This window comes from Phyllobates terribilis, unplaced genomic scaffold, assembly GCF_046119375.1.
Source record: "Phyllobates terribilis strain yellow unplaced genomic scaffold, ASM4611937v1 Scaffold_7__3_contigs__length_470593459, whole genome shotgun sequence".
NCBI lineage: Eukaryota > Metazoa > Chordata > Amphibia > Anura > Dendrobatidae > Phyllobates > Phyllobates terribilis.
This window is the reverse complement of record NW_027362767.1, coordinates 421,354,274-421,379,094: the sequence shown is the minus strand read 5'-3', so window position 1 is coordinate 421,379,094 and position 24,821 is coordinate 421,354,274. Positions and strand designations below refer to the sequence as shown.

Below are 24,821 nucleotides of genomic sequence, written 5' to 3'. Positions count from 1 at the left end.
ACTTCACATTCGTGTAAGAGACAGGAACACACACTGTCCCTTAGGGACGACATCCTCCCTGGGTCAGACTCAGTCCTTGGCTGGAGGTGTAGGACCCCCAGTGGCTGAAATGTCTCAATCCAGCAGAGTAGTGAGAAACAAAACGAAAGAAAAACAACTTTAGCCATCCGTGAGGGAGCCCTGGATACGTGGGTCATAGACCCGATGGACTATTGGCCTTCAAAATGAGGGTGCAACCATCACAACACTGCGTTCTCTAGCTTCCGACTCCAAAAGCATTTCTTTTATTATTAATTGTACTCTTCTGCTCACCCCGTGTCAGTTCCTTCTTCCTCCTCCTCTTCCAGTGGTCTCGGACACCCTTCATCTTCTGCCTGTTGCTCTGTCTCCCTGTACCTGGTCTGCAGGCGACCTGGCCTCTGACACCATAGGGGCCCCAGCCATGTAGAAATGGGCCACTGCTCCCTGCATCACCTGCGCTCTCCTGGTGCCCTTCGATGTAGCACCTTCAGCTTGGTCTGCTTCCACGGTCCTCTCGAAAGCTCTCGGCCTTCCACCACCTCACATCTGCCGCCATACAGTCCTGTGTCACACCAATCATGTACCACCTACGAGAGCCAAGCAACTTCAGGAACATTACTCACTCTCCCGCAAGAGATTATGTAGCCTCCAGGGGAGGTATTCCTTTGCCACCATCCGCCTCTCTACATAAATGCTGTTTCCAGGATCATTCATGAATGTACCCATGCCTCCCCTTGCGGGTCAAAGCCAACAACTTCTCCATAGGAGGTCTGTTCCTTGAAGTGAGCAGCGAGGGGGCCCATCAGCATCTCCTCAGCTCTTATTTTGGCTCTCTGGGCCGCCGATAGACCGATGCAGAGTCGAACTGGCCTGGCAGGGTACCGGTGAAATCCCCGGTGGGCCCTTGCTGAGAGACAGACAGATAACTCTTCAGTTCCTGACTGACAGCTCCTACAGTCAGCATAGCATCCTTCTCCGGCATGTGGCGCTGGCAGCAGGACGTCCTGTGAGGGAGAAGCCAGTACTGCTTCATTCTCCGACTCCTCTTCTCATGTTGTGTGCAGCCTGTGTTAGGAGACTCTGCAGACTGCTCTGTGTTGTGAGCAGTAAGGAGTCTCTAGGCTACGAGCAGCTGCACAGTAACCAGTGTGGCATACGGATGAAAAATGGTATTTTAACTTTTTGCAATTGATTGCCCTGGGGGTGGAGCTTAGCTGTGTTGGCGGCGCGGCTTAATTTTTGGTCCCCATTAATCCATGTGCAGGATACATCCTGGTGGAAACGAGACATGATTGGATGAGGCAAGTAAGAAACCATGTGACTTTACTCCCGAGATCTAATTTCCCAAATCCCACAGCAGGGAAATCAATGGGAAGGTGCGAGAACTCCACTGAACATCAACATTTTTTTTTTTTTTTTATTGATGTCTTGTCAATTCCTAATTAGGAGCAGGAGATGATGTTCATACAGACGTGGTGGTCCAGATGATGATCCAACATTCTAATTGTCTTATTTTTGTAGTCTGGACTCTGGAAAGCCTAAGTGTAAAGGAAGGACATGAAGTGAATAAATCATTAGGAAGTCACTCAGATCATATACGTATCGTGAGGATTTCACGACTATGTTTTTGCGTTTTGCTTTCTCCCTCTCCGTCGTTGGATTTTCCAAGGTAAAATGTGATTTTTCTTCTGGATGTCACGCAACGTTATTGCTCTTTCCTTGTAATGTATAGTGACAATTTATATTATCTTTTTTTTTGTAGCGTCAGCAGGTTTGTTGTAGGGTTTTTTGAAATGATGGAGAGTTAGTTTTGCTTTGTTTCAATGGTGTTGATGACACTAATGTGTCGGGGTTATGAGTTTGACAGTATGGGGGCTATACAGGAGAAATCTTGAGGCAATTGCATGAGAGGCTTACAGAAGGCGAGCAAATAAGGAAGTCTTGTAGGGACCAGAGGTTACATGTGGTAAGGTAATAATTAGTATAGAAATGCATGGAGGTTGTAGACATACTTGTATGTAATTGGTAATATTTGGAAATTAATTTGGTAAGAAATGGGTAGCAAGAAGTTGAAACTAAGGGTGACGAAGATTAACTGGCCAGCAAAGCTGACAGCAGATTGGAGGAGTGCAACGGTGTTGGATGGGAGCTCACCAAGAAGGAAGTTACAATAGTGTAAGCGAGAGATGAGGAGGGCATTTTTTTTTTTGTTGACTCAAGATTAGGATAAGATTTAAGAAATGTTTTTGGGTTGGTGGAAAAAAGTTTGTACTGCAGTTTTAAATGTGGGTTGGAATCTAAAATTATTTTGAGGCTGCAGACCTGTAAAATTGGGGCGAGTGTGGACCCATTAACTGTGAATAATAACTATAGAAGGAAGTTGAGTGAGATGTTTGATTCAGTTATCTTCATGTGGAGTATCAAAAAGCGTAAGGAGAAGACTGAGGATATATCTCATAGACACTCTGGAATTTGGGGGCAGAGCAGCAGAATCTGGTCTAGAGAAGTAAATTTGCATCTCATCCGTATTAACGTTGCACTTTAAGCCATGAGATTCTGTAAACTATCCCAGGCCAAAGGGATGGGTAGAGAAGTGGGTAAGTGCGTACAGGACAGCACAGTTCTAATGCACATTAATTAACACCGCATTCTTTACAGCACAGCGAGATGGAAGAGGCGGGGGGGGGGGTTTCTGAGGGAGATGATCCCTGTGACACCATTTCTTCCAGTCCTTATCTTTCTGCCTGACAATACTCTGCACTGCTGGTTCAGGAACTCTACCCGACCTGTGCTTAGCTTCACTCCTGACTTGAATCCTTTTCACTTGCAGGGGCGCTTCTGTCCGAAGCAGAACACACACACACCACCTTTCTCTTCGGCTCCAGCCAGACAGTAAACAACTTACCCACAATCCTCCTGGGGCTCTGCTAAAACACTCCTTCTCCTATGACTGTGTTAACCCCTCTAGTTGCTGGATGCTTCTGGAGCACAACATTTCCTGTCTCATGTGCTTGTGTTGCTTCTAATAGTTCCAGAATGCTTTTAAAGCTACAGCGCCACTTCTGCAGGTAACACTCTGCAACAGCACTACTTCGGCATGTCACATAATCCCAACCATTAACTCTAGCTCTCCCTACTGTAGTGCAATTAACAATATTAACATCATTAAACGCACATTACAATTCACAATACAACCATTCACACGTGCCTTAAGAGGTAATGTGAGCAATATGTCCATCTCCTTACAGCTTCATTCAGTGGGTAGGTGAACAGATCAAACAGCTTCCTTTTGGGGTTTACCTGCTCTTATTAACTTGGGCCATTGTGATATCCATTTCTACTTCCAAAATATCGAATTCCGCCAACTCTCCTTTTCCAATATGGCTGTTTTTACACAATACCTGTTCGATGCTAAATTTATTAGGTACTTTGACACTTTACAATTACTTCCACCAGTGGCATAACTTGAAGCCCAATTCGAAATCTCCAAAAGCACCACCAACTATCCTGGGTCTTTATTAATATTGTTTTCTCATATGGGCCAAAGAACTTTTGGGTCCATTAGGCTCCTTGGCCTTTGTGCAACTGCTTCCCTTGCTCCCACTCTAGTGACGCCCCTGACGTTTACAGTATATCCAATATTAAAACAAAAATTTAAAGATGGCATAGTGTAAAAAAAACGGTGGCAAATTTATTAAAGATGTAATCATTTCTAGAGCCAGTTACTGGCATATACACCATCTAGGCAGTGGCATAATTTGAAGCCAGTGGACCCCAATGCAAAAACCCCAATGGGGTACCCAGATATGAAAAGATCATTTCTATTGACAATTTTCAATATGGGCCAAAGGGACCTTTTGAGCCGCCTAGGCTCCAGGGCCCAAGTGCGATTTCATCCTCTGCACCCATTAGAGTTATGCCCCTGCATCTAGGCAAGGAAGGTAAATATATCAAACATACGTAGCAAATTAGTCAAATATGTTATGCCATGTGTACTATTTTGATATTTTAGGCAGCAATTTTGGCAATTTTTGATGATTTATAATTTCCAGTATCATATTCTGTTCCAGATGATGACCCCCAACCTCTCTACAGTATATAATGAGTTTTAATGATGACATTTTCCTAATAATCATGCTAATTGGGATGCATGACATATTATACACAGCCCAAACCTTAATTACCAATTAGCATATGAAACACTCTGCTGTAACGAATACCAGGGGAATTAATTAATTATCACTAGCATGTTATAATATATATACACCCATAATAACATAGAATAAGGGAACAGCAGATCACATAGGAGACTGGAATGGTATCCATTATTTGCAGTGGAAGGAAGATACAGGACAGTCAATCTCAATATTCATTACTAATTAGATGTTTTAGGTCTGTGTGGATAAGCAGGTAAGTGCATCAGATATGTGGTAAGGAAAATTGATCTATATGAAAAGTCAAAGGTCCCACATCATGGGAAAAACTGGGAATGAATCCTAAAAAAAAGTGAAGGAAAATAAAAGGTTAGGAGATTATGTATACTTTTAAACTTAATTGAGAAGTTTTATTTTCTAAAATTTACAATATGTATGCTTAGTGCGAAGATGACGCAAGTGAGATATAGACTAATATCTACTCTTCATCTAACCTCCCTGTGGCCATCACCTACAGATCCCCAGACCCTGCCACCATGCCCATCGACCACTTTTCCTACAACATCACCATTGACCGGTCATTCAACTGCCTCCAAACTTAAACCTCCTGCCTTTTCCTTTAGCCTCTTAGTTGTCCCCCACAGCCACTCACAGAGGAACATAAAGTTGGAATTATTTTCACCTGCCTCTATTTCCAATCTAATCAGCACATCAAGTCTCCTATCTGATCACAAAGTACTCACATTTTCTTCCACTTTCTCTTCAACTGATCCACTTCAAGTCCTGAAACTACTGTATCACACCTTAGTGCTTCAATAGGAACCTCAAATGTCTTGATATTCGCACTCTCACTTCTGAACTCACTTCCATAGGACTACTTAACTTCGTTATTTTACTCGCTTATATAGCGCCATTAATTCCATAGCGCCTTAGACATTATGGGCACTGTCCCCATTGGGGCTCACAGTTCCTGATCAGTACGTCTTTGGAGTGTGGGAGGAAACCCACACAAACACGGGGAGAACATACAGACTCCTTGCAGATGTTGTCCTTGGTGGGATTTGAACCCAGGACCTCAGAAGTGCTACAATTTCTCTTTCTTCAGAAAATCTTACGGAAAACTTAAACCTACATTCCCCACAACCCCTCTACAATATGCTCTGTGTTCTACTGCCATAACTTTCTTCTTCACCATTACTAATATAAAACTTTCCACCCTACTTTTGGAATCACACCTCACCACCGGTGCACTTGAACCAATCTGTTCAGACCTCATCCCCACTCTTAATACTGTGTTTATTTCAGTATTACCACACATCTTTAAAACTATTACTAACCATTAATGTATTCCCTCCTCCTCACTCCAGTTTCCTCAAAACTCATTAAACATGGTGACCTTAAACTGTCTTCCTACCTCTCATCCAACTATGATATGGACCTTTTCCATCTGTTAAAGTTTTATGACCTTCTAAACCAGTCCTCTGCCTTCAACACATTTGACAAATCCCACCCTTTACACCCACTGCCATCCTTAGGCATTAACATCTTGGCTCTTCTCACACCACTCCAGTGCCTCCTACTTACCCACTTCTCTACCCATCCCTTTGGCCTGGGATAGTTTACAGAATCTCATGGCTTAAAGTGCAACGTTAATACGGATGAGATGCAAATTTACTTCTCTAGACCAGATTCTGCTGCTCTGCCCCCAAATTCCAGAGTGTCTATGAGATATATCCTCAGTCTTCTCCTTACGCTTTTTGATACTCAACATGAAGATAACTGAATCAAACATCTCACTCAACTTCCTTCTATAGTTATTATTCACAGTTAATGGGTCCACACTCGCCCCAATTTTACAGGTCTGCAGCCTCAAAATAATTTTAGATTCCAACCCACATTTAAAACTGCAGTACAAACTTTTTTCCACCAACCCAAAAACATTTCTTAAATCTTATCCTAATCTTGAGTCAACAAAAAAAAAAATGCCCTCCTCATCTCTCGCTTACACTATTGTAACTTCCTTCTTGGTGAGCTCCCATCCAACACCGTTGCACTCCTCCAATCTGCTGTCAGCTTTGCTGGCCAGTTAATCTTCGTCACCCTTAGTTTCAACTTCTTGCTACCCATTTCTTACCAAATTAATTTCCAAATATTACCAATTACATACAAGTATGTCTACAACCTCCATGCATTTCTATACTAATTATTACCTTACCACATGTAACCTCTGGTCCCTACAAGACTTCCTTATTTGCTCGCCTTCTGTAAGCCTCATGCAATTGCCTCAAGATTTCTCCTGTATAGCCCCCATACTGTCAAACTCATAACCCCGACACATTAGTGTCATCAACACCATTGAAACAAAGCAAAACTAACTCTCCATCATTTCAAAAAACCCTACAACAAACCTGCTGACGCTACAAAAAAAAAGATAATATAAATTGTCACTATACATTACAAGGAAAGAGCAATAACGTTGCGTGACATCCAGAAGAAAAATCACATTTTACCTTGGAAAATCCAACGACTGAGAGGGAGGAAGCAAAACGCAAAAACATAGTCGTGAAATCCTCACGATACGTATATGATCTGAGTGACTTCCTAATGATTTATTCACTTCATGTCCTTCCTTTACACTTAGGCTTTCCAGAGTCCAGACTACAAAAATAAGACAATTAGAATGTTGGATCATCATCTGGACCACCACGACCACCACGTCTGTATGAACATCATCTCCTGCTCCTAATTAGGAATTGACAAGACATCGATAAAAAAAAAAAAAAAAAAAAAAGAAGTTGGCAACCCAATTAAGGTTCCATTTACAGGTTTAAGATTAGGGCTCCAGAGCTGTAAGCTATGCTTCTGATTCCTACGATCATTTTTAAGAAATATTCTGACAATTTTTTTTCCTGTAGCAATTTGTCTAGATCTTAGATCTTGGAGAAGATGCATCCTAACCAGACAATTGTCAGATACTTCATTATGAAAGGGATCAGTGATGTTCCAGAGCTTCAGGTTCCAATTTTCCTTATGGTTCTTTTTATCTATCTTATAACCCTTGGTGGGAATATAGCTCTTCTCTTCTTGGTTTGTCTTGATCGTCGTCTCCATAATCCTATGTATTTTCTCCTGGGTAACTTGTCCATTGTGGACTTGTCTTGTTCCCCTGTCACTCTACACAAGATCTTATCAAGTTTTGTCACCCAGGACAAGGCTGTTTCTTATACTTCTTGCATGATGAAGATGTACATGTTTGGTTCGTTGATGGGTCATGAACTTTTAATATTGGCAGCTATGAGCTACGACCGTTACATGGCAATCTGCAACCCTTTACGATAATCACATGGTTATGACTACTAGAACTTGTAGTCTATTGGCCTCTATCTGTTGGACGTGGGGATTTTTACAAGTCATTCCACCAGTTGGGATCTTGTACACCTTCTCTTGCTATTCATCCATTGAAATCAACCACTTTTTCTGCGACATTGTTCCACTGATGAGGATTTCTTGTGACGACACTTCCTTCTTAGAAAATTTATTCTTCATAGAAGGTTTGCTAGTTTTGAACCTGATTCCTTTCCTTCTCACTTTTATTCCGTATATTTTTTTTATAATTAACACCATATTGAATATTCAGAGCGGCATTGGAAGACGTAAGGCCTTCTACACATGTTCCTCTCACCTGACGTCCTTCATCCTGCTCTACACAACCCTCGTTGGACAATATCTGACACCAAACCTAAGGAGCAACTTGGAATCTAAAAAATATTTTGCCCCTTTTCAACACAGCCGCCGTCCCCATGTTAAATCCACTAATCTATAGCTTGAAAAATAAAGATGTGAAAAAAGCTTTCAGATTGAGCATGGGACAGGCGAAACAATATTTATCTGCATGCGCAAAGCATTTTTTATCTGTTGTAAATAACTGTTCAGAGTCTAAGTTACATGTAAGATAACGACCAAACTGTTTCTAGTGTCAGTTAGGGGCGTGTAAGCCAATCAGTCGCTGAGATAGAGAGCAAGTTGTAAATGCACTGAATGAAAATAGTCAATTTAAAAAATTAGAAAAGCTGGAAGAGCAATTATATCAAGGCGTTAGGAGCCAGATTTCCAAAATGTTGAAAGAAAATAATGGATAACTGGAGATAAAGTTTTCAGGTTGTAAAATAAGCAAATATACAGACAGGAAAAATAATTTCCCTGTTATTTTGTGGGGAATTTGGAATTCCAGGGGTTATTTCCTTGACGTAGAAAAACTTCACTGCCAAGGACTTTACGATTGAAAGTCAAGAAGATCGAAATTGAAAGGTGGGGGGGGTACTTTCTGAAAGAAAACCTTCTGTTCTTGAGATGTAAGAAGGAGTCCTCCTTAAAACAGTAAGCGTAGGAATTTGCTTCTAATTCTAAGAACCTTCACTCCCGGCCCAAATCATATTTGTTGATTGCGTTTTTCTCCAGCTGTGCCCATCCTGTTCATCTACAAGAATATTCAGAGCATATAGTGGCTACAAATAGCATATCTTGTGCTTAAGGACCTGGCAACTCCTAAACACACAGAGCTATTGACTTTAACATGTGCAATGCTTCATTTCACCTGTGGAGGAGCTACAGAGAATCTGAACACTCGCTGCTAGATTCTCACATACAGTAGATCACTGAATATCCAGGCAGAGGGATATGCTGTTATGAGCATTTATTAAAGGAGACTCAAATTGGAACGGTGTGAAGTAGAATTGGTTTTGGTGTTATATTAATTTTTTTCTGGATTGTTTCTAGTGTAGATCGAATGTGAAAAAAAACATAGAATTTGGCAGTTTGCTAGAACTTGGCCAGGAAATTCAATTTGCATCCAATATGCCTTATTATGCCTCCAGACCATAATAAATGTTGAGATTAAAAAAATAATATATGTGTGGCACTCCAGGGGTCCGGTTGCCACAGTGACACTGCCTCCCTTAAAAGAGGTAATGCCATGCCTGGAAGCAAGCAGGGATCCCCTTGTCAGGTATACTAAGCATGCAACACTTTCCTGGCTCCAGACCAGCAAGGGGAGCTCCTCCCCTTGGCAACTGGGATCTGGGAGCGGGGTTAGTTAGTCTTGGTGTGGGGAGTTGAAGAAAAGACGGGAAGGAGACAAGAGCTAGGGACTGGAGCCGAGGTAGCTCGTCCTAGCTGGAGAAGCACAGAGAATCGGACACCGGAGTCCGATGCTGTGGGGCACTGAAGGCCAAGCAGCAGATACCGTAGGGCAGGAGATTGAAGGTCTACTGGCTCCATCAGACGCCCAGAGGCTCAGCAGCACAGAGGGACCAGCAGCGCTACGGAGGAGCAACGCATGAGCAAGGCACGAGGTGCCAGCCATACGGGTGAGAACAGAACGTTACACTCAGGGACGTGGGCCACAGCACAGCTACAAGCAGCAGGGCCAAAGAGTATAGTGAGAAGGGAAGGCCTACAACTTCACCTGGCAAGGACTCTATGTTTGCTTCCAGGCTGACCGGACTCTTACCTCTAGCCAGTACTCCAGTCCAGGCCTGTCTAATTTCCATCAGTAAAGACCCTGGGACTGCACTATACCGACTCTGTGGTTATTACTGCACTACGACACCCTGCACAACCACCAACATCCACACACTGCCCTGAAGCTAACTCTTCCTGTGGGGAATCGTACCATCCTTGCTGCAAAACCACCAGCTTCAGAGGACTGTTCCGCAGCGACGGCCCCCTTTAGCCGCATTCCACAGGTGGCGTAGTCGGACTCTTTAATAAAACCCATATATAAATTTACCTTGGATTGACCGCCCTGGGCCACGGACCGGGTCACCGCCACTGTGACTACAACCCCCTGCATCTACCGGCCCGGCATCGGGTACCACATGGTCCAGGGGGCGCGTCATATGCACCTCACTGCTCACCTACTTCGCTGCCACAGTTCCCTGCCCGGTTCCCCACTAGGACCATCTTGCTCTGATCTTTTCTAGCCATCATGACAGGCAACTTCTTTTTCAGTCTTCCTTCACTCTCCATTGTCTACTTTGAGTAGTTGTAGGGCGATATGGGTCGTGAAATCACAACATGCATCATCCGAGTGATGGAAGGCATGGAAGGGGATTTGTCTGCCATTCCTGACCCTTTACAATCTTGCAATGTGAAGGCCAACCCCTAAATATTGATGGATCTTCAGAAAGCCCATTACAAAAAAACAAAACAAAATCAGATTAGGATGAATCTGAATTTTCTATAAAATTCAAAGCAAATTCACCTCAAACAGACTCACCTCTAATTGCTACTGATTGGCTTCTTACTACAGGTCAAATCGAAGATCTTATCAACTTTTACATGGTAATGCCCCTGTGACGATACAGCCTATAATCTTAATTATCCAGATGATTAGATTTGTTAATCCAAGAGACTATTCTTTGTGTTGACTTTTTAATGTAAGGCTGCGTGCCCACGTAGCGTTTTTCAAGCGTTTACACTGCGGAAATTCCGCAGCATAAACGCTTGTTAAACGCTAGTCCCCAAGGGGATTCCGCAAGTTCTATGCCCACGCTGCGGATTTTTCCGCAGCGTTTATGCTGCGTTCAAAAATCCGCAGCATGTTCATTCATTTTGCGTTTAAGCAAGCGGAATTGCCTTTTGCAATGCATTAAAAAACGCAAGGCAATTCCGCATGTGGAAATCGCGCAATAAACGCGTGCGGAATTCCGCATGCGTTTTTACTTGCAGAAATAAAGCAGAAATTTTCTGCTTCATTTCTGCATCGTGGGCACATAGCCTATGTGCATGTGTGTGGCTGGGGAAGAACAGACCAGTATTTGTATAACCCTGATTGTTATCTCCTCTTGAGCCTGTGAAACAAGGTTGTTTGCCAATATGCTAATTACAAATTTTACTAAAAGCAAGATGAATGTTGATTTAAAGAGCCCACTGTATACCAACTATGTAAATTGATTAGCTCAAACCATGATATCTGAGTGCTGCCCTTTTTCCCCCTGTGACTGATGACCTTACACAGATGCAAATATAAACAGGGATGTCTGTAGTGCTGCAAGAAGAATCAAGGAGCATCAGAAATACTTTACAAGGAGAATGAGAGACATTGTTCAGGACAGTAGATGGATTGCATGGCATTACCCAAAGAGACTAGGGCGGCACAGTGGTTAGCACTGCAGCCTCGCAGCGCTGGGGTCCTGGGTTCAAATCCCACCAAGGACAACATCTGTAAGGAGTTTGTATGTTCTCCCCGTGTTTGCGTGGGTTTCCTCCGGGTTCTCCAGTTTCCTCCCACACTCCAAAGACACACTGATAGTGAATCTAGATTGTGAGCCCCGATGGGGACAGCGAGGATAATCCATGTAAAGCGCTGCGGAATATGTTAGCGCTATATAAAAATAAAGATTATTATTAAGAGACACAGATATGGATTTTACATGATTCTAGCCTAAAAAGGTATTGGCCCTGACTGGAAAGATTCGGATCTGCTCCATTGACCATCAGAGAGACATGGATACATTTTTGTGAGACCAGGGTGAGATGATTAAGTCACCTGGCCCCATGAATATGTTGTTGGGGTTGCCAGGAGGGACCCACCGGTCGCCTGGAACCCATGGAGACATTCGGAGAAGTCAGATTTTGACCCACCGGTCATCTGGCCCCATGGAAACTCTTGGAGAGGCCAGGGTGGGACTCTCCGGTCTCCTGGCCTTGCACCTCGATGGACTGTCAGATTCCTAAGCTTGCCGCTACCTTTTCTCTGTGGGGGCCCGCCTGAACCAGGGTTGAGGTAGTCAGCCCTGGAAGTCTCCAAAGTCGCAGCCGTTCTATCCCAGGCGGGCGGAGAAGGAAGGGTGAGACTGTAATGTTGTAACATCTTGGGTATTTGCTGGGACTGTTCTGTTATTGTCCGCTTTGTGGTTCAGTAGAGTATTGCCACACTGTTTTACCCTCACCCTGTGTTGTCTGAGTAGCATTACGCCCATGGGTGACCCCGGGTCTTCATAGCCCCTTTAAATGAAAAACTTAAACTGGCCCCTCTCATGGTTTATATGGTTCAATATATGGGACAGTCTTACGAAAAATGGAACAGTTAACAGTTGATAAGTTTGGGAGCTAAAATTTAGAATTTTGCAGTCAGTAGATTGTTAACTAAATGGAATTTGCAGGGGTGGGGTTGATATCAGAAAAGAAGAGCTCCGAATAATACAAGAATATATCAATAAGCCTGGAATATTTGACCTATTGAAATTAGAAAAAAAAAAAGGGGTCCATTAACTTCAGTTGAAATTTACAGATGTTTTTTTGTGCTGCAATGTTACAGACCAAGAGAACAGACACCTGAATATTTATTACTATAGATGAAAAATTATCTACAATTAATGTAACTGTTCCCTAATTGCCAATTAGGGACTTCATGTAAGAATTTTTTTTGAGTAAACTCCTGGGATTAATTATCACCCAGCAAAAGCTACAAGCGCAGGCAGATATCTATAAACATCTGGGTGATATGATCAGACGCTGTGGCTACAGAAGAGATCTGGCTACAGGGAGCGCCACAGAAGTCCAAATATCCCTATATTCATCTGCAAGGAAAAAAAGAGAGGAGACGGGAGCAATGCAAGTACAGGATGTGGCTTACTCCTTTTGGATGGTGCTATATCTTGTTGGTTACTGGTGATTTCTAATTTATGGGCAAGTTTTAGAAAAATGGATGTTTACACTAATATAAATTTACATGGGCAAATAAAAATTCATAAAAATTATGAAATGTTTGCATGATTTCAAGTAGAGAAACAAAAATTATAATTGATGCTAAATTTTACCCCTTAAAGAGGTCCAATCATTTGCCATAAATATAATTTTTTTACCTGTTGTCAATGCTGCTGTTCTCCTGAATCCAGAGATGTTTTTCTTTTGTTCCTGCTCCTATAAAAATAGATTTATGGCAAGCGATAGGTCATTTTTATGATGCGGCCTAGACTTGGGCCTTAATTTTAAAGTGTCACCTCGTGAATTTTTCCAATGAAAACCTGATAATGATAAATACAGAATGGAAAAAGATATCTATTTAATAATTATAGATTTTACTCTATTTTCTAAACATGATAATGGGGGCCGCCATCCTTCCTGAGCTGCTGTTAACTGAAGTCAAAAGGTTTGCTTTACAATATTCACATGAATCCGAAGAATCTGTCATCCGGAGAGGTTTAATTGATTTTTAGGAGACTGCTGAGGGCATGCTCTTTGACCTGTGCAGAGGTCCTTGCGCAAGGAGGGGAGGAGGTGAGCTTGGACATCACTTATTTTCATGTGTTTATTTAGGTGATAATTATCAGAGTAATTGTGAGAGGACTACTGAGAAGTGAACTTTATAGAACAGGAATTATCCGCCAGTCATGAGGCTCAGAGGACAGAAGTGTAATTAAAACAAAAATCTTCAAAAACTATTTGTAATTTTTTTTTTCACCGCAGGATGGATAACATCGGCAATGTTAACATAGTGCTCGGCTTTCTCTGTCAGTCCGATAGAGAGGGATTAGAGGTTGAGCATGCGTACGCCTACTCCATTCAAGAAGGGACTGCCATTCCAGAGCCCCAACCTCAGCATCTTAAAGGGTCCCAGAAGTTAGACCCCCAGCGATCAGCAAGTTATCAACTATCCTATAAAGGGAATAAACTTTTTTGGGGGAGTAACTAACTCCCCTTTACTTCCTTTGGAGTTAAGGAAACCGTGTAGAATAGTCTGATCGACTGTTCCCGGAGCTCAGGTCACTAAAGATATTTCCACTTCAGTCATAAGTGGCTGTCATGGGAAGAACACTTTATTGAAAGGTGTTTTAGTAACATCATTAATGGAGGGTATTCTAATGCCATTATCTAGCCAATATGAAAAAACCCAACATTGATTTGACCTCTCTTTCAGATGCTTGAACTTGGCCACAATGCAAACAAACCAGACATCAGTCATATATTTCATCATTAAGGGCATATCGGATGACCCACACTTGGAGCTTCTGATCTTCTTACTGGTTCTCCTGATTTATCTCGGCACTATATCTGGGAACTTGACCATTCTCATTGCTTGCAGAGACCCTCATCTCCATACTCCCATGTACTTCTTCCTGGGCAACTTGTCCACAGTAGATATCTGTTGTTCTACGGTTTCCTTGCATAAGATCCTTACAAATTTCATCGTTGGGGATAAAAGGGTTTCTTTTTTTGCCTGCATGGCTCAGATGTACATGTTTGGGTCATTAGGAGGTGTTGAGCTGGCAATCTTGACAGCCATGAGTTATGACCGCTATGTGGCCATCTGTAAACCTTTACAATATCACCTGATGATGAGCACTAAGACGTGCGGAATATTGGCTGCGGCCTGTTGGATTTTGGGATTTTTGCAAGTTCTTCCTCCAATTGGGACGGTTTATAGTTTTTCTTGCTATTTCTCCATTGAGATCAATCACTTCTTCTGTGATATAATCCCTGTGATCAGAATTTCGTGTGAAGACACCACATTTGTTGAAATGCTCTTCTTCATAGAAGGACTATTTCCCATAATCCTGACACCATTTCTCCTAACATTTGTGTCTTACATATTTATCATACATGCCATACTAAGGATTCGTACCAGCTCTGGAAGACTGAAGGCATTCTACATATGTTCCTCACACCTAACGGTGGTCATATTGCTGTACACGACACTTTTTGGACAATATCTGACCCCAAACCTAAGTAGCACTTTGGAATCCAAGAAACTTTTTGCTGTGTTTAATACAGCCGCCGTCCCTCTGCTCAATCCAGTGATCTACAGCTTGAAGAATAAAGAGGTGAAAAGGGCTTTGAAAAAGGTCCTACGTTTTGGTAAACTGATTAGAAGAAAATGATGGTTAACACTTTCACATGTAAAACTTATTTAAGTGGTTGATAAATTCAGAAATATTTTTTTTTCTAAATATGCTATGTTGTGCAATGTAAATTAGGGTTGAGGATTGAAGACCGCAATCAATTTTCCAAAGCAGACAATGTCTACAAAAATGTCCTCTGAGGACTTGTCATATTCAGCCATTAACAGACCATTGGGTTTCTCGCATGGCTGACATCTGATCACTGGTTTCAGTAGAAGGTCATCCTATGGACAATTTTACACAATATGTCATCAGAAAATTAGCTACTTTGTACATCAGGTTTTTTTATGCATTTTTTAAATCTTTGGCAATGCATTTTTTTCTTAAATCACAAAAAAAAAAAAAAAAAAAACCCTTACAATTTTTACATTAAACACAAGGACTTCTTTAGACTCTCTTCCTGTAGTTTCAGGAAATACACATGTACAGTACAGACCAAAAGTTTGGACACCTCATTTAAAGATTTTTCTGTATTTTCATGACTATGAAAATTGTACATTCACACTGAAGGCATCAAAACTATGAATTAACACATGTGGAATTATATACTTAACAAAAAAGTGTGAAACAATTGAAAATATGTCTTATATTCTAGATTCTTCAAAGTAGCCATCTTTTGCTTTGATGACTGCTTTGCACACTCTTGGCATTATCTTGATGAGCTTCAAGAGGTAGTCACCGGAAATGGTCTTCCAACAATCTTGAAGGAGTTCCCAGAGATGCTTAGCACTTGTTGGCCCTTTTGCCTTCACTCTGCGGTCCAGTCACCCCAAACCATCTCGATTGGGTTCAGGTCTGGTGACGGGAGGCCAGGTCATCTGGCGTAGCACCCCATCACTCTCCTTCTTGGTCAAAATAGCCCTTACACAGCCTGGAGGTGTGTTTGGGGTCATTGTCCTGTTGAAAAATATATGATGGTCCAACTAAACGCAAACCGGATGGAATAGCATGCCGCTGCAAGATGCTGTGGTAGTCATGCTGGTTCAGTATGCCTTCAATTTTGAATAAATCCCCAACAGTGTCACCAGCAAAGCCCCCCCAACACCATCACACCTCCTCCTTCATTCTTCTCGGTGGGAACCAGGCATGTAGAGTCCATCTGTTCAACTTTTCTGCGTCGCACAAAGACACGGTGGTTGGAACCAAAGATCTCAAATTTGGACTCATCAGACCAACGCACAGATTTCCACTGGTCTAATGTCCATTCCTTGTGTTCTTTAGCCCAAACAAGTCTCTTCTGCTTGTTGCCTGTCCTTAGCAGTGGTTTCCTAGCAGCTATTTTACCATGAAGGCCTGCTGCACAAAGTCTCCTCTTAACAGTTGTTGTAGAGATGTGTCTGCTGCTAGAACTCTGTGTGGCATTCACCTGGTCTCTAATCTGAGCTGCTGTTAACCTGCGATTTCTGAGGCTGGTGACTCAGATAAACTTATCCTCAGAAGCAGAGGTAACTCTTGGTCTTCCTTTCCTGGGGCGGTCCTCATGTGAGCCAGTTTCTTTGTAGCGCTTGATGGTTTTTGCAACTGTACTTGGGGACACTTTCAAAGTTTGCCCAATTTTCACACTGACTGACCTTCATTTCTGTAATGATGGCCACTCGCTTTTCTTTACTTAGAATTTGTATTACGGCAAGAAAAAAGCAGCTAACCGTCTATTCAGTAGGACTATCAGCTGTGTATCCACCAGACTTCTGCACAACACAACTGATGGTCCCAACCCCATTTATAAGGCAAGAAATCCCACTTATTAAACCTGTCAGGGCACACCTGTGAAGTGAAAACCATTTCCGGTGACTACCTCTTGAAGCTCATCAAGAGAATGCCAAGAGTGTGAAAAGCAGTCATCAAAGCAAAAGGTGGCTACTTTGAAGAACCTAGAATATAAGACATATTTTCAGTTGTTTCACACTTTTTTGTTAAGTATATAATTCCACATGTGTTAATTCATATTTTTGATGCCTTCAGTGTGAATGTACAGTTTTCATAGTCATGAAAATACAGAAAAATCTTTAAATGAGAAGGTGTGTCCAAACTTTCTGTCTGTACTGTACATCCATAGCTATGAGCAGACTCTGACCCCATCTCTTGTATAGAAGCATCTTGAAGGGAGGGGGAAACATGAATGGTGGATTCTTTGTGATCAGTCATTGCACAAGAGGAGAATGTCGGATGTGACATCACATATCACCTGTCATTGTAATCCTACCTATGATGAGGAAATTGGTAAAAATTCTTCCTGAAAAGACAGGAACTAGGAGTCTAAAAAGAGCCATGATGGCAACAAATGAAAATTTACAAGATTAATAATTTTATGCTTTTAATAAAAGTCGCAATATGAAAAAAATGGCAAGTAAAAAAAAAAAAAAAAAAAAAAACACGAACACGTTACACAAAAATCGGATTTAAACAATAGGTCATTTTCTAATGACACATTCCCTTCAAGGCAAAACCTTTTAAACAGAAAAGGATTGGTATGCATCTTGTTAATAGCTAGAGAGGCAGAGGGTTTTGCTCTTGCTTTCATTTAGTTATGGGAGAAGGATTTGGGTTGATCTCTTCTCCCAGATACCTGGAGTAAAAGTCTTATATTAACTCAAACTCACATTTTTCTTGTAGACTGAGGTATAGAAGCCATGACAGAGTGCATATAACATTTTCTACTTCATCTCTGTGGTGAAAATACTCTTCAGCCATCAATACAATGCTTCACACATGGTGGGAGCACCAATACATCTCACCTACAGTACATGGCGTGATGTTTTCACCCACTACAGTACCTTAAGCGAAATAGATATTCATATGACACCAGAGCTGGCTTTCTTATACATGTTTCCAAGCTCCATCTTAAAGATAAAGAAAGGCTTTCTATGATACTTTTTCATAGCTGCAATGCAAATCATACCCTGGTTCTGGAAATCCATGACACCTCACTATAAATTAATGTGAATTGAAACTCTTGATGCTATAATATGCATGAAAGAACAGACCTGAATCTATGGCGCTATAATAATAAACCTCCATTTTTTGCCAATTTACTTTCATGGTCTCATTTCAGGTTTTCTCCTGTGATCCATACTTGGCTATCAGACGGTACGGTCCTATCCTTCCCTTAAGTCATGGTGTGCTTTACCTCTGCTTAAGATCTCCCTTTTTTTTTTTTAAATTTGTACATAATTTAATTGCTGCCAAAAGGAATACACAAATTTGACCTATATCAACTGGATATTTGTATTTAATAATTTGTGATAGTTTTATCATTTGGTCAATCACAGTTGAGCTGTTTATATTGCTGTGTTATTTCATAAGGTATTATCATGATGTTGCCGTTTACGGTATAGTTTTCAGTGCGAAACAAAAAATTTCACAAATAACATGAGCTTTACCCAAGAAACATGATACTGATCTGGAAATGAACAGTAGTAGCAAGTAGCAGTTAGTCGTTAGTAGTACTTGTATTATTACTTGTTTTAAAGTAAATTTACTTCCAGGACATTGAACATTTAAAAAAAGTGCAAACAGGGCTTACAGTACATAAAGTAAAACCTAAAAAAAGGTAAAAAAAAAAAAAAATAAAAAAAATAAAAAAATAGTAAAATAAACTAAATAAGTGACAGACCGATACTTAGAGAGAGAACATCCTGCCTGCGAGGGATTACAAGTTACAAGAGGAAAGGAAACAGTCAGAGTGTAAAAAATATTTATACGGCAGTGTTGTGGTAGTAAGGTTTCAGTAGGTTTTAGTTTTTCTGAGGTATGTTTGTTTTCAGGTTGCCTTTGTAGGTAGGAGACAGTCTGAACAAATGGACTAGAGAGTCCCAGAAATATACCCTCCCCATAACACCTCTGGAACAGTAACTACCTATAGGAACCACATATTAGACGGTAGGTGGCCATGTATGCAATCCTGTAAACTGAAGTCTATAGGAATGATTCCAAGTTAGAAGTATATGAGATTCAGTATACAGCAGGTGAGAATAGAAGAAATAAACAGGTGTGTGAATTCCAACAATCTCCAAGGGCTTCCCAGAGTGTTTGTATATTTATAGGCTTCGTGAATATAGGTGATCCATACATAAAAAAAAAAAAAAAAATAGCAAAATTCATAGCTGCGTAATAACAGTCACTCCGTGTATCGATCCAACTTGGTCACAGCCATCTTCAGACTTTGTTCAAGAGTTCTCTCAAAAACTAGAACACCTCACCCGTGAGATATTTGGCACTTTCTTTAACAGAGGTAATTCACAATGCAAATGCAGGTATAAAATAAATGAGTCGCACAGGTTTGTAATATATTCATTTTAAATATTTAACTTATTCTGATGCATTTTCCCAAAGAAAGATTGTGGCTCATCGGGAGACAAATAGGAGTACGGCTGGAATCTACACAATCGTTCAAAGATGAGGACTAGGGCACCGCAATAGGTTGCGCCATAAATTGATAAAGGCATGGCATCTCGGAAGATAGCATGTGTTCCAGCCAAGTTACTCATGACTAATGTTTATTGTGAGCGACGGCACCCGGACTCACAAGAGGTGGAATAGCGGCGACATCATGCACTAGGCCGTCGCAAGACGACGGCGGCAGAGTGACCAGCTGGTATGAAGTTGTTCACCTGATGCCATAATGCCCCTGTGTTTTTTGCTGACTGGCAATTCCCTCCTCTTTGTCTTCCTTCATTCTGCTCTGGATCCTCTGATTAAGTAGAGAGTGACACAAGTAGCTACGCCACAATATGCGTCAGACTTCATCAGCGCGGGAAGTGCATAGAGAGACAGTCTGCCTTTCCTGACCCTCTACAATCTACCAATATGATGGCCAGACAGCCGCCATTTAGCTGGTTTCGAAGAATGAAAAATTTTCAGATTAGGGTAAATCTGAGTTTTCTGTAAAATTTGAGGCAAATTCAATTCACCTTGAACCAATTTAATCATCTCTAATTCCAACTGAATGGATACTTACAACTCTAGTCAAACCATAGACATCACGGTGGCTCAGTTTCTAGCACTGTTTCTTTGCAACACTGGGATCCTTGAGTCATGTCCCACCAAGGATAACATCTACAAGGAGTTTGCATGTTCTTCCAGTGCTTGTGTGGGTTTCCTCAGTTCTCCTGTTTCCTTTGGACACTCCAAAGAAATAGTGATAGGGAATTTAGATTGTGAGACCCAATGGGGACAGTGATGATGTCTGGAAAAGTGCTGTGGAATTAAGGATGCTGTACAAGCATGTCAAATAAATTACCAGAAGGTCAGATCCCCTTTTAAAGAAAATTTAGAAAAACCTACCCCTTTCATGGTTTATATCATTCCATTTATAGGACAGGCTTCTGAATAATGTAACAATTGGGAATTATGCGCCTATTTTGAGAGGTGGAAGGAGAGATAAGATTTAGAACTAGAGATGAGCGAATATGTTCGAAAAACGATCGCCAATTTCAAATTCAGCACGAATATTGCACATTTGTATTTGTGATAGGACACACGAGCATTTTTAAATAGAAAAAAAAAGTGTAAAAATTTGAAAAAAGTGCGGGAAATTATTGCGTTGCCACTAAAGTATTTTTATCACTTTGGCTAGCATAGTGGTGATGTATAATGAGCGTGGGGGGTGGGGACGTGTTTGATGAGGAGAGGAGCTGGGGAGAGCTCAGAGGAGCAGCGTGCTTGAAATTTTTTTCCCCCCTAACTGTGCAAATTGTGGCTAGCCAATCAGGGCGCAGGAACCATCAACAATGTCCAGACACAAGGGCTTGTGCCATTGGCTGCTGAAATCACATGTCTCTCTTTATATAAAAAGCAGACATGTTGTTTTAGCACCATTGTGTGAAAAGATCAGAGGCTGCTGTTGACGCTGCTCCTGGATTCATTAGAGATTTTTTGCTAGTTGGGTGGGTGGTTGCTTCTAAGTCATATGTTTAGGTAGCTATTGTCCTGTGTGCCTGTGAAATAGACCTTCCAGCAGATTTATTTTTTTTTCTTCTTGTGCCATTAAGGAGATCCAGACAAAGACAGCAGGGCACATTTTATAGAAGTCTAATGTGCACTGCTTCTATTGTGATCCTTGCACGAGTACACCTTTAAAAATCTATTTTTTCAGTTGCTAACATGATACAGCAAGCCATAATAGCCACCTTGTAATTTTGGGTGGATTACTGCAAATCGAGGGGGGTTGGTGATAAAAGAAACTGTTAGTGAAGGTGCAAGGGCCGAGGAACAGATGGAGGAGGAAGGAGGTGATGGGCGAGCAACAGTCAGAAGATGAAGAGGATAATCACCCCCTCTCTGTTGTTCGTGGTTAGTGGGAGGGGACGGAGGAAACAAGCATCAGTGTTCCCCAGCCACTAACACAGCATGGGCTTGGACCTCATGGAAGAGCCCGACACGAGTGCCTTCTTGCGGCACTTTCTGCAACACGTTTCAGGTATAGTTAGGATTCGAAATAGTGCTGGACTACTGGGTTGCAACTGTTAGATTCACGTTATAAGAGTAAATTTTGCCAGATGCTTCCCGCCCTGGAAAGGGACCCGTGAATGCTGGAGTATCAAACCAAGCTTTTACACAACCTTGAGAGGTTTTCCCAAAGACAGCAGTGATGCACACTGCATCACAGCTCTACACTTTCAACCTCCGGCACGTCAATGCCAAAATATTAGCAGCAGCGCAAGTGGCAGAAGCAGTTTCCGAGAGTCCTTTCACACATTTTTTAGACCAGCTAGTGCACAAGCACAACAGAGTACAAATCTGACACGTGGTGAACGACTGGAGAGGATGATGCAGAAGTATCTAGATCTCAATATCAATACCATCAGGGAGGTTTTGTACCCTTTTACATTTTGGTCTTCAAAAAAAAAATGGATGAGTGGCCTGAGCTCGCCTGTCATGCCTTGGAGGTTTTATCATGCCCATCAGACAGCATTCGCTCAGAACGTGTCTTCAGCGTTGCTGGTGGTGTTCTGACCGATAAGTGCAGCCGGCTGTTCCATGAAAGTGTTGACCGCCTAACTTTCATCAAGATGAACAAGTCATGGATCTCCAAGGACTTTTGCACCCCAATCGCAGACTATATAGACTAGGCAATGTTGTAGTCTTTAGTGTGCTGCAATGATCTTGCATAATTGCAGTCTATGATATGTTTAGTGTGGCTTCTGTGCTTGCTGCCTCAGATGTTAACACTCATTTTTGGAAATGTGAAAACTCCTGGTGGGTCTCCATCTGCTGGGTTGGCTGTAGTTGAAGAGGTGTCAGTGCCCATTATAATAGTTATACGCTAGTGAAATTAATTCTTTGGTGCAGATATTGTTCTCACAGGGGTACACATTAGTGATGAGCAAGCACTAAATGTGATCAACTTAGTGGTTCAGCGGTTTCTCAAAACCTACCCCGATCTTCCAGAGCTTCTTGTGAAAGTACACCGCTTATGTGCCCATTTCAGAAAGTCAAACTACAGCTTCCTCTACCATGGCAGTCCTTCAGCAGCATTTGAAGCTTCCAGCTCACCGACTGGTGTGCGATGTCACCACATGTTGAAAATCAACATTGCAGATTTTGGGAAGGATTTGTGAGCAGCAGAGGACAGTTGTTGAGTACCAACTTCAACAAGCCCATTGGAATTCAGGTCAGCCTCCGCACAAAAGAGATCATGAGTGGGCATGTATATCGGATATCTGTGCCGTCCTCCAAAACTTTGAGGACTCCACTAAAATGGTGAGAGGCGATGATGCCATAATTAGCCTCACCATCCCACTTCCCTGTCTACTGAAACACTTGCTGCTCAGAATTAAAGAGGATTGCAGGCAGAGCAAGGAACTGTACAGGGTGATGCTACAGAGCCCAGCCCCATCTCATCGCAGATTGGTTGATAATGAGGAGAAGATGGACAGTTGTCCTCTTGGTGAGGACAGGGAAGTCTTGGCTGTATTGGTTTTTTACTGTGGACTGGCTTCAGCAATCTAGAAGACTTAAGATGCAATCTGGCACCTTAGCAAACCCCAATTCTGTTCTCCCTCTGATATCTAACTGTCACGGGTGTGTCAGGTTGGACAGAGTCAAACAGTAACCGGCTGTAGAAGGTCGCTGCATTTGGCGTTGCAAACATCTTCCTGATCCTTTCATTATCCCTCTCTCTAGGCCCCAGCGGTGATCTTCATTTTCTGCTGCTAATTACCACACCCTTGTTTTATCTTTAAATACACTCAGTTTCTCCAGAGTTGCTGGTGATAGAGTTTCCTCTTCTATTCAGGCCTGGAATTCTAGTAGTCAGCTAGAATTTCCTTGGAGTTCCTTTGTGGATTGTAGCCGTGTTCTCTCCTGTGTCATCTTAAAGCCAAGTGTATTCCCTTGTATGTTTCCCTGGTTTGTACTTTTGTTTGCAGCGCGTTGACTAGTGCTCACCACTTCCCCTCCCTATCTAGGGCCTAGCTCTAGGATCAGCTAGGGCTAAGGTATCCTGCTCGGCGATAGGGGAGTAAGGGTGTCATTAGATCTGCTTAGGGTCTCCACTCTTCCTTTCTCTAGTTGTAGGGCTCCCTCCCCTGTTTCCGTCGTTATACGCTGGGTTCTACTTATACCCAACGTGACACTAACAGGTCATGCTGGAGGAACTTGCACCTACTGCCACTCAGTATCTTTAGCTACTTTGTGAGAAACTATTGTTTGGGCAGCCAGTCTACCAAATAAATTTCCTGAGATGGAAATTGTGGATGGCTTCGCATCTTGTACTGGGTGCTAATACTAAACCATGGCTTGCCATAATTCAATGGATATTTCTGGCTGGTTGGGGACCAGCTCATTCCCACAGTAAAGTACCAGTGTCACGGAATGACAAGGGGATGTCCGACGGACAGCACAACACATGGATGGAACGGGAGATAGAGGGGGAAGGAGGGCCCTAGCAGTAGAAAACAAGGGAAGGGACACATCCTGACACTAACCTGTGTCTGTCACTAAGCTCCCCCATCGTCCCTAGACGGGTCCTTCCAATAGTGCGCAATTACGTGCCTAAGCCCTCGCTGACCCTGGACTTAACCTGGCTAGTACGCAGGCCAGCGAGACTAGTCTCACTACTACAATAGCGCAACACAAGGAAGGCAAGATAACATAAAATAGACTCTCTCTCCAACAGAAAACGTCACCTGTGCAATAGCAAGAAACACCACAGCTTCTCCAGAGACTGGCTCCTTCAAAGAGGTCAGCATAGAATGAACTATAACCAGCGGTCAGCTGATGGATTGATTATGTGGCTATTTAAAAGGGAGGTGGGAGTGACACTAACCAACATCAGCTGACTGCTAACAAAAGGCTGCCAGCAAGAGACTAACATTAACCCTTGCTGGAGCAAAAGGAGAAAAACTGTATTTAAAATGACAGAATAACCAGAGCTGCAACAAATCTCCAAATTATTTGTGACAACCAACAAGCTAAGTAGATGGTGGCTTCTATCATGAAGGAGTTTTCTTGTTGTCTAGGAGACCAACCACCGCAGCTGTCTACCTTATGAACATTGTGTTGAAGCTTGATTGACCCAGGACCCGCAATACTCTGCGTCGGGAGTAAGTGTTCTGTCCCAGGGTCCGACTGGGTCCCTGCTTCCACAATATTAACCCAGTGTGCCATCAGTGAGATGTACAGTTTCTGGCCACAAGCACTTGTCCACATGTCTGTGGTTAGGTGGTCCTTCCCAGTAACTGCGTTGGTTAGGGTACGGGTAATGTTCTGGGACCCAAGCGTGTATAAGGCGGGGACGGCA

General features: G+C 42.2%; 2 protein-coding genes and 1 pseudogene across 4 annotated transcripts in view; 2 read left to right on the top strand and 1 right to left on the bottom strand.

Moving 5' to 3' along the window:
- The window catches only part of LOC141153303 (olfactory receptor 1N1-like), a 75,726-nt gene that overhangs the window by 22,868 nt on the left and 28,037 nt on the right, over nucleotides 1-24,821 (bottom strand). The gene's annotated exons all lie outside the window — the stretch shown is intronic.
- On the top strand, nucleotides 7,122-8,131 carry LOC141155587 (olfactory receptor 5B12-like; annotated as a pseudogene).
- Nucleotides 14,117-15,058, top strand: LOC141153302 (olfactory receptor 8D1-like). Its single transcript, XM_073638015.1, has one exon. The coding sequence runs from the start codon at nucleotides 14,117-14,119 to the stop codon at nucleotides 15,056-15,058; it is 942 nt and encodes a 313-aa protein (XP_073494116.1).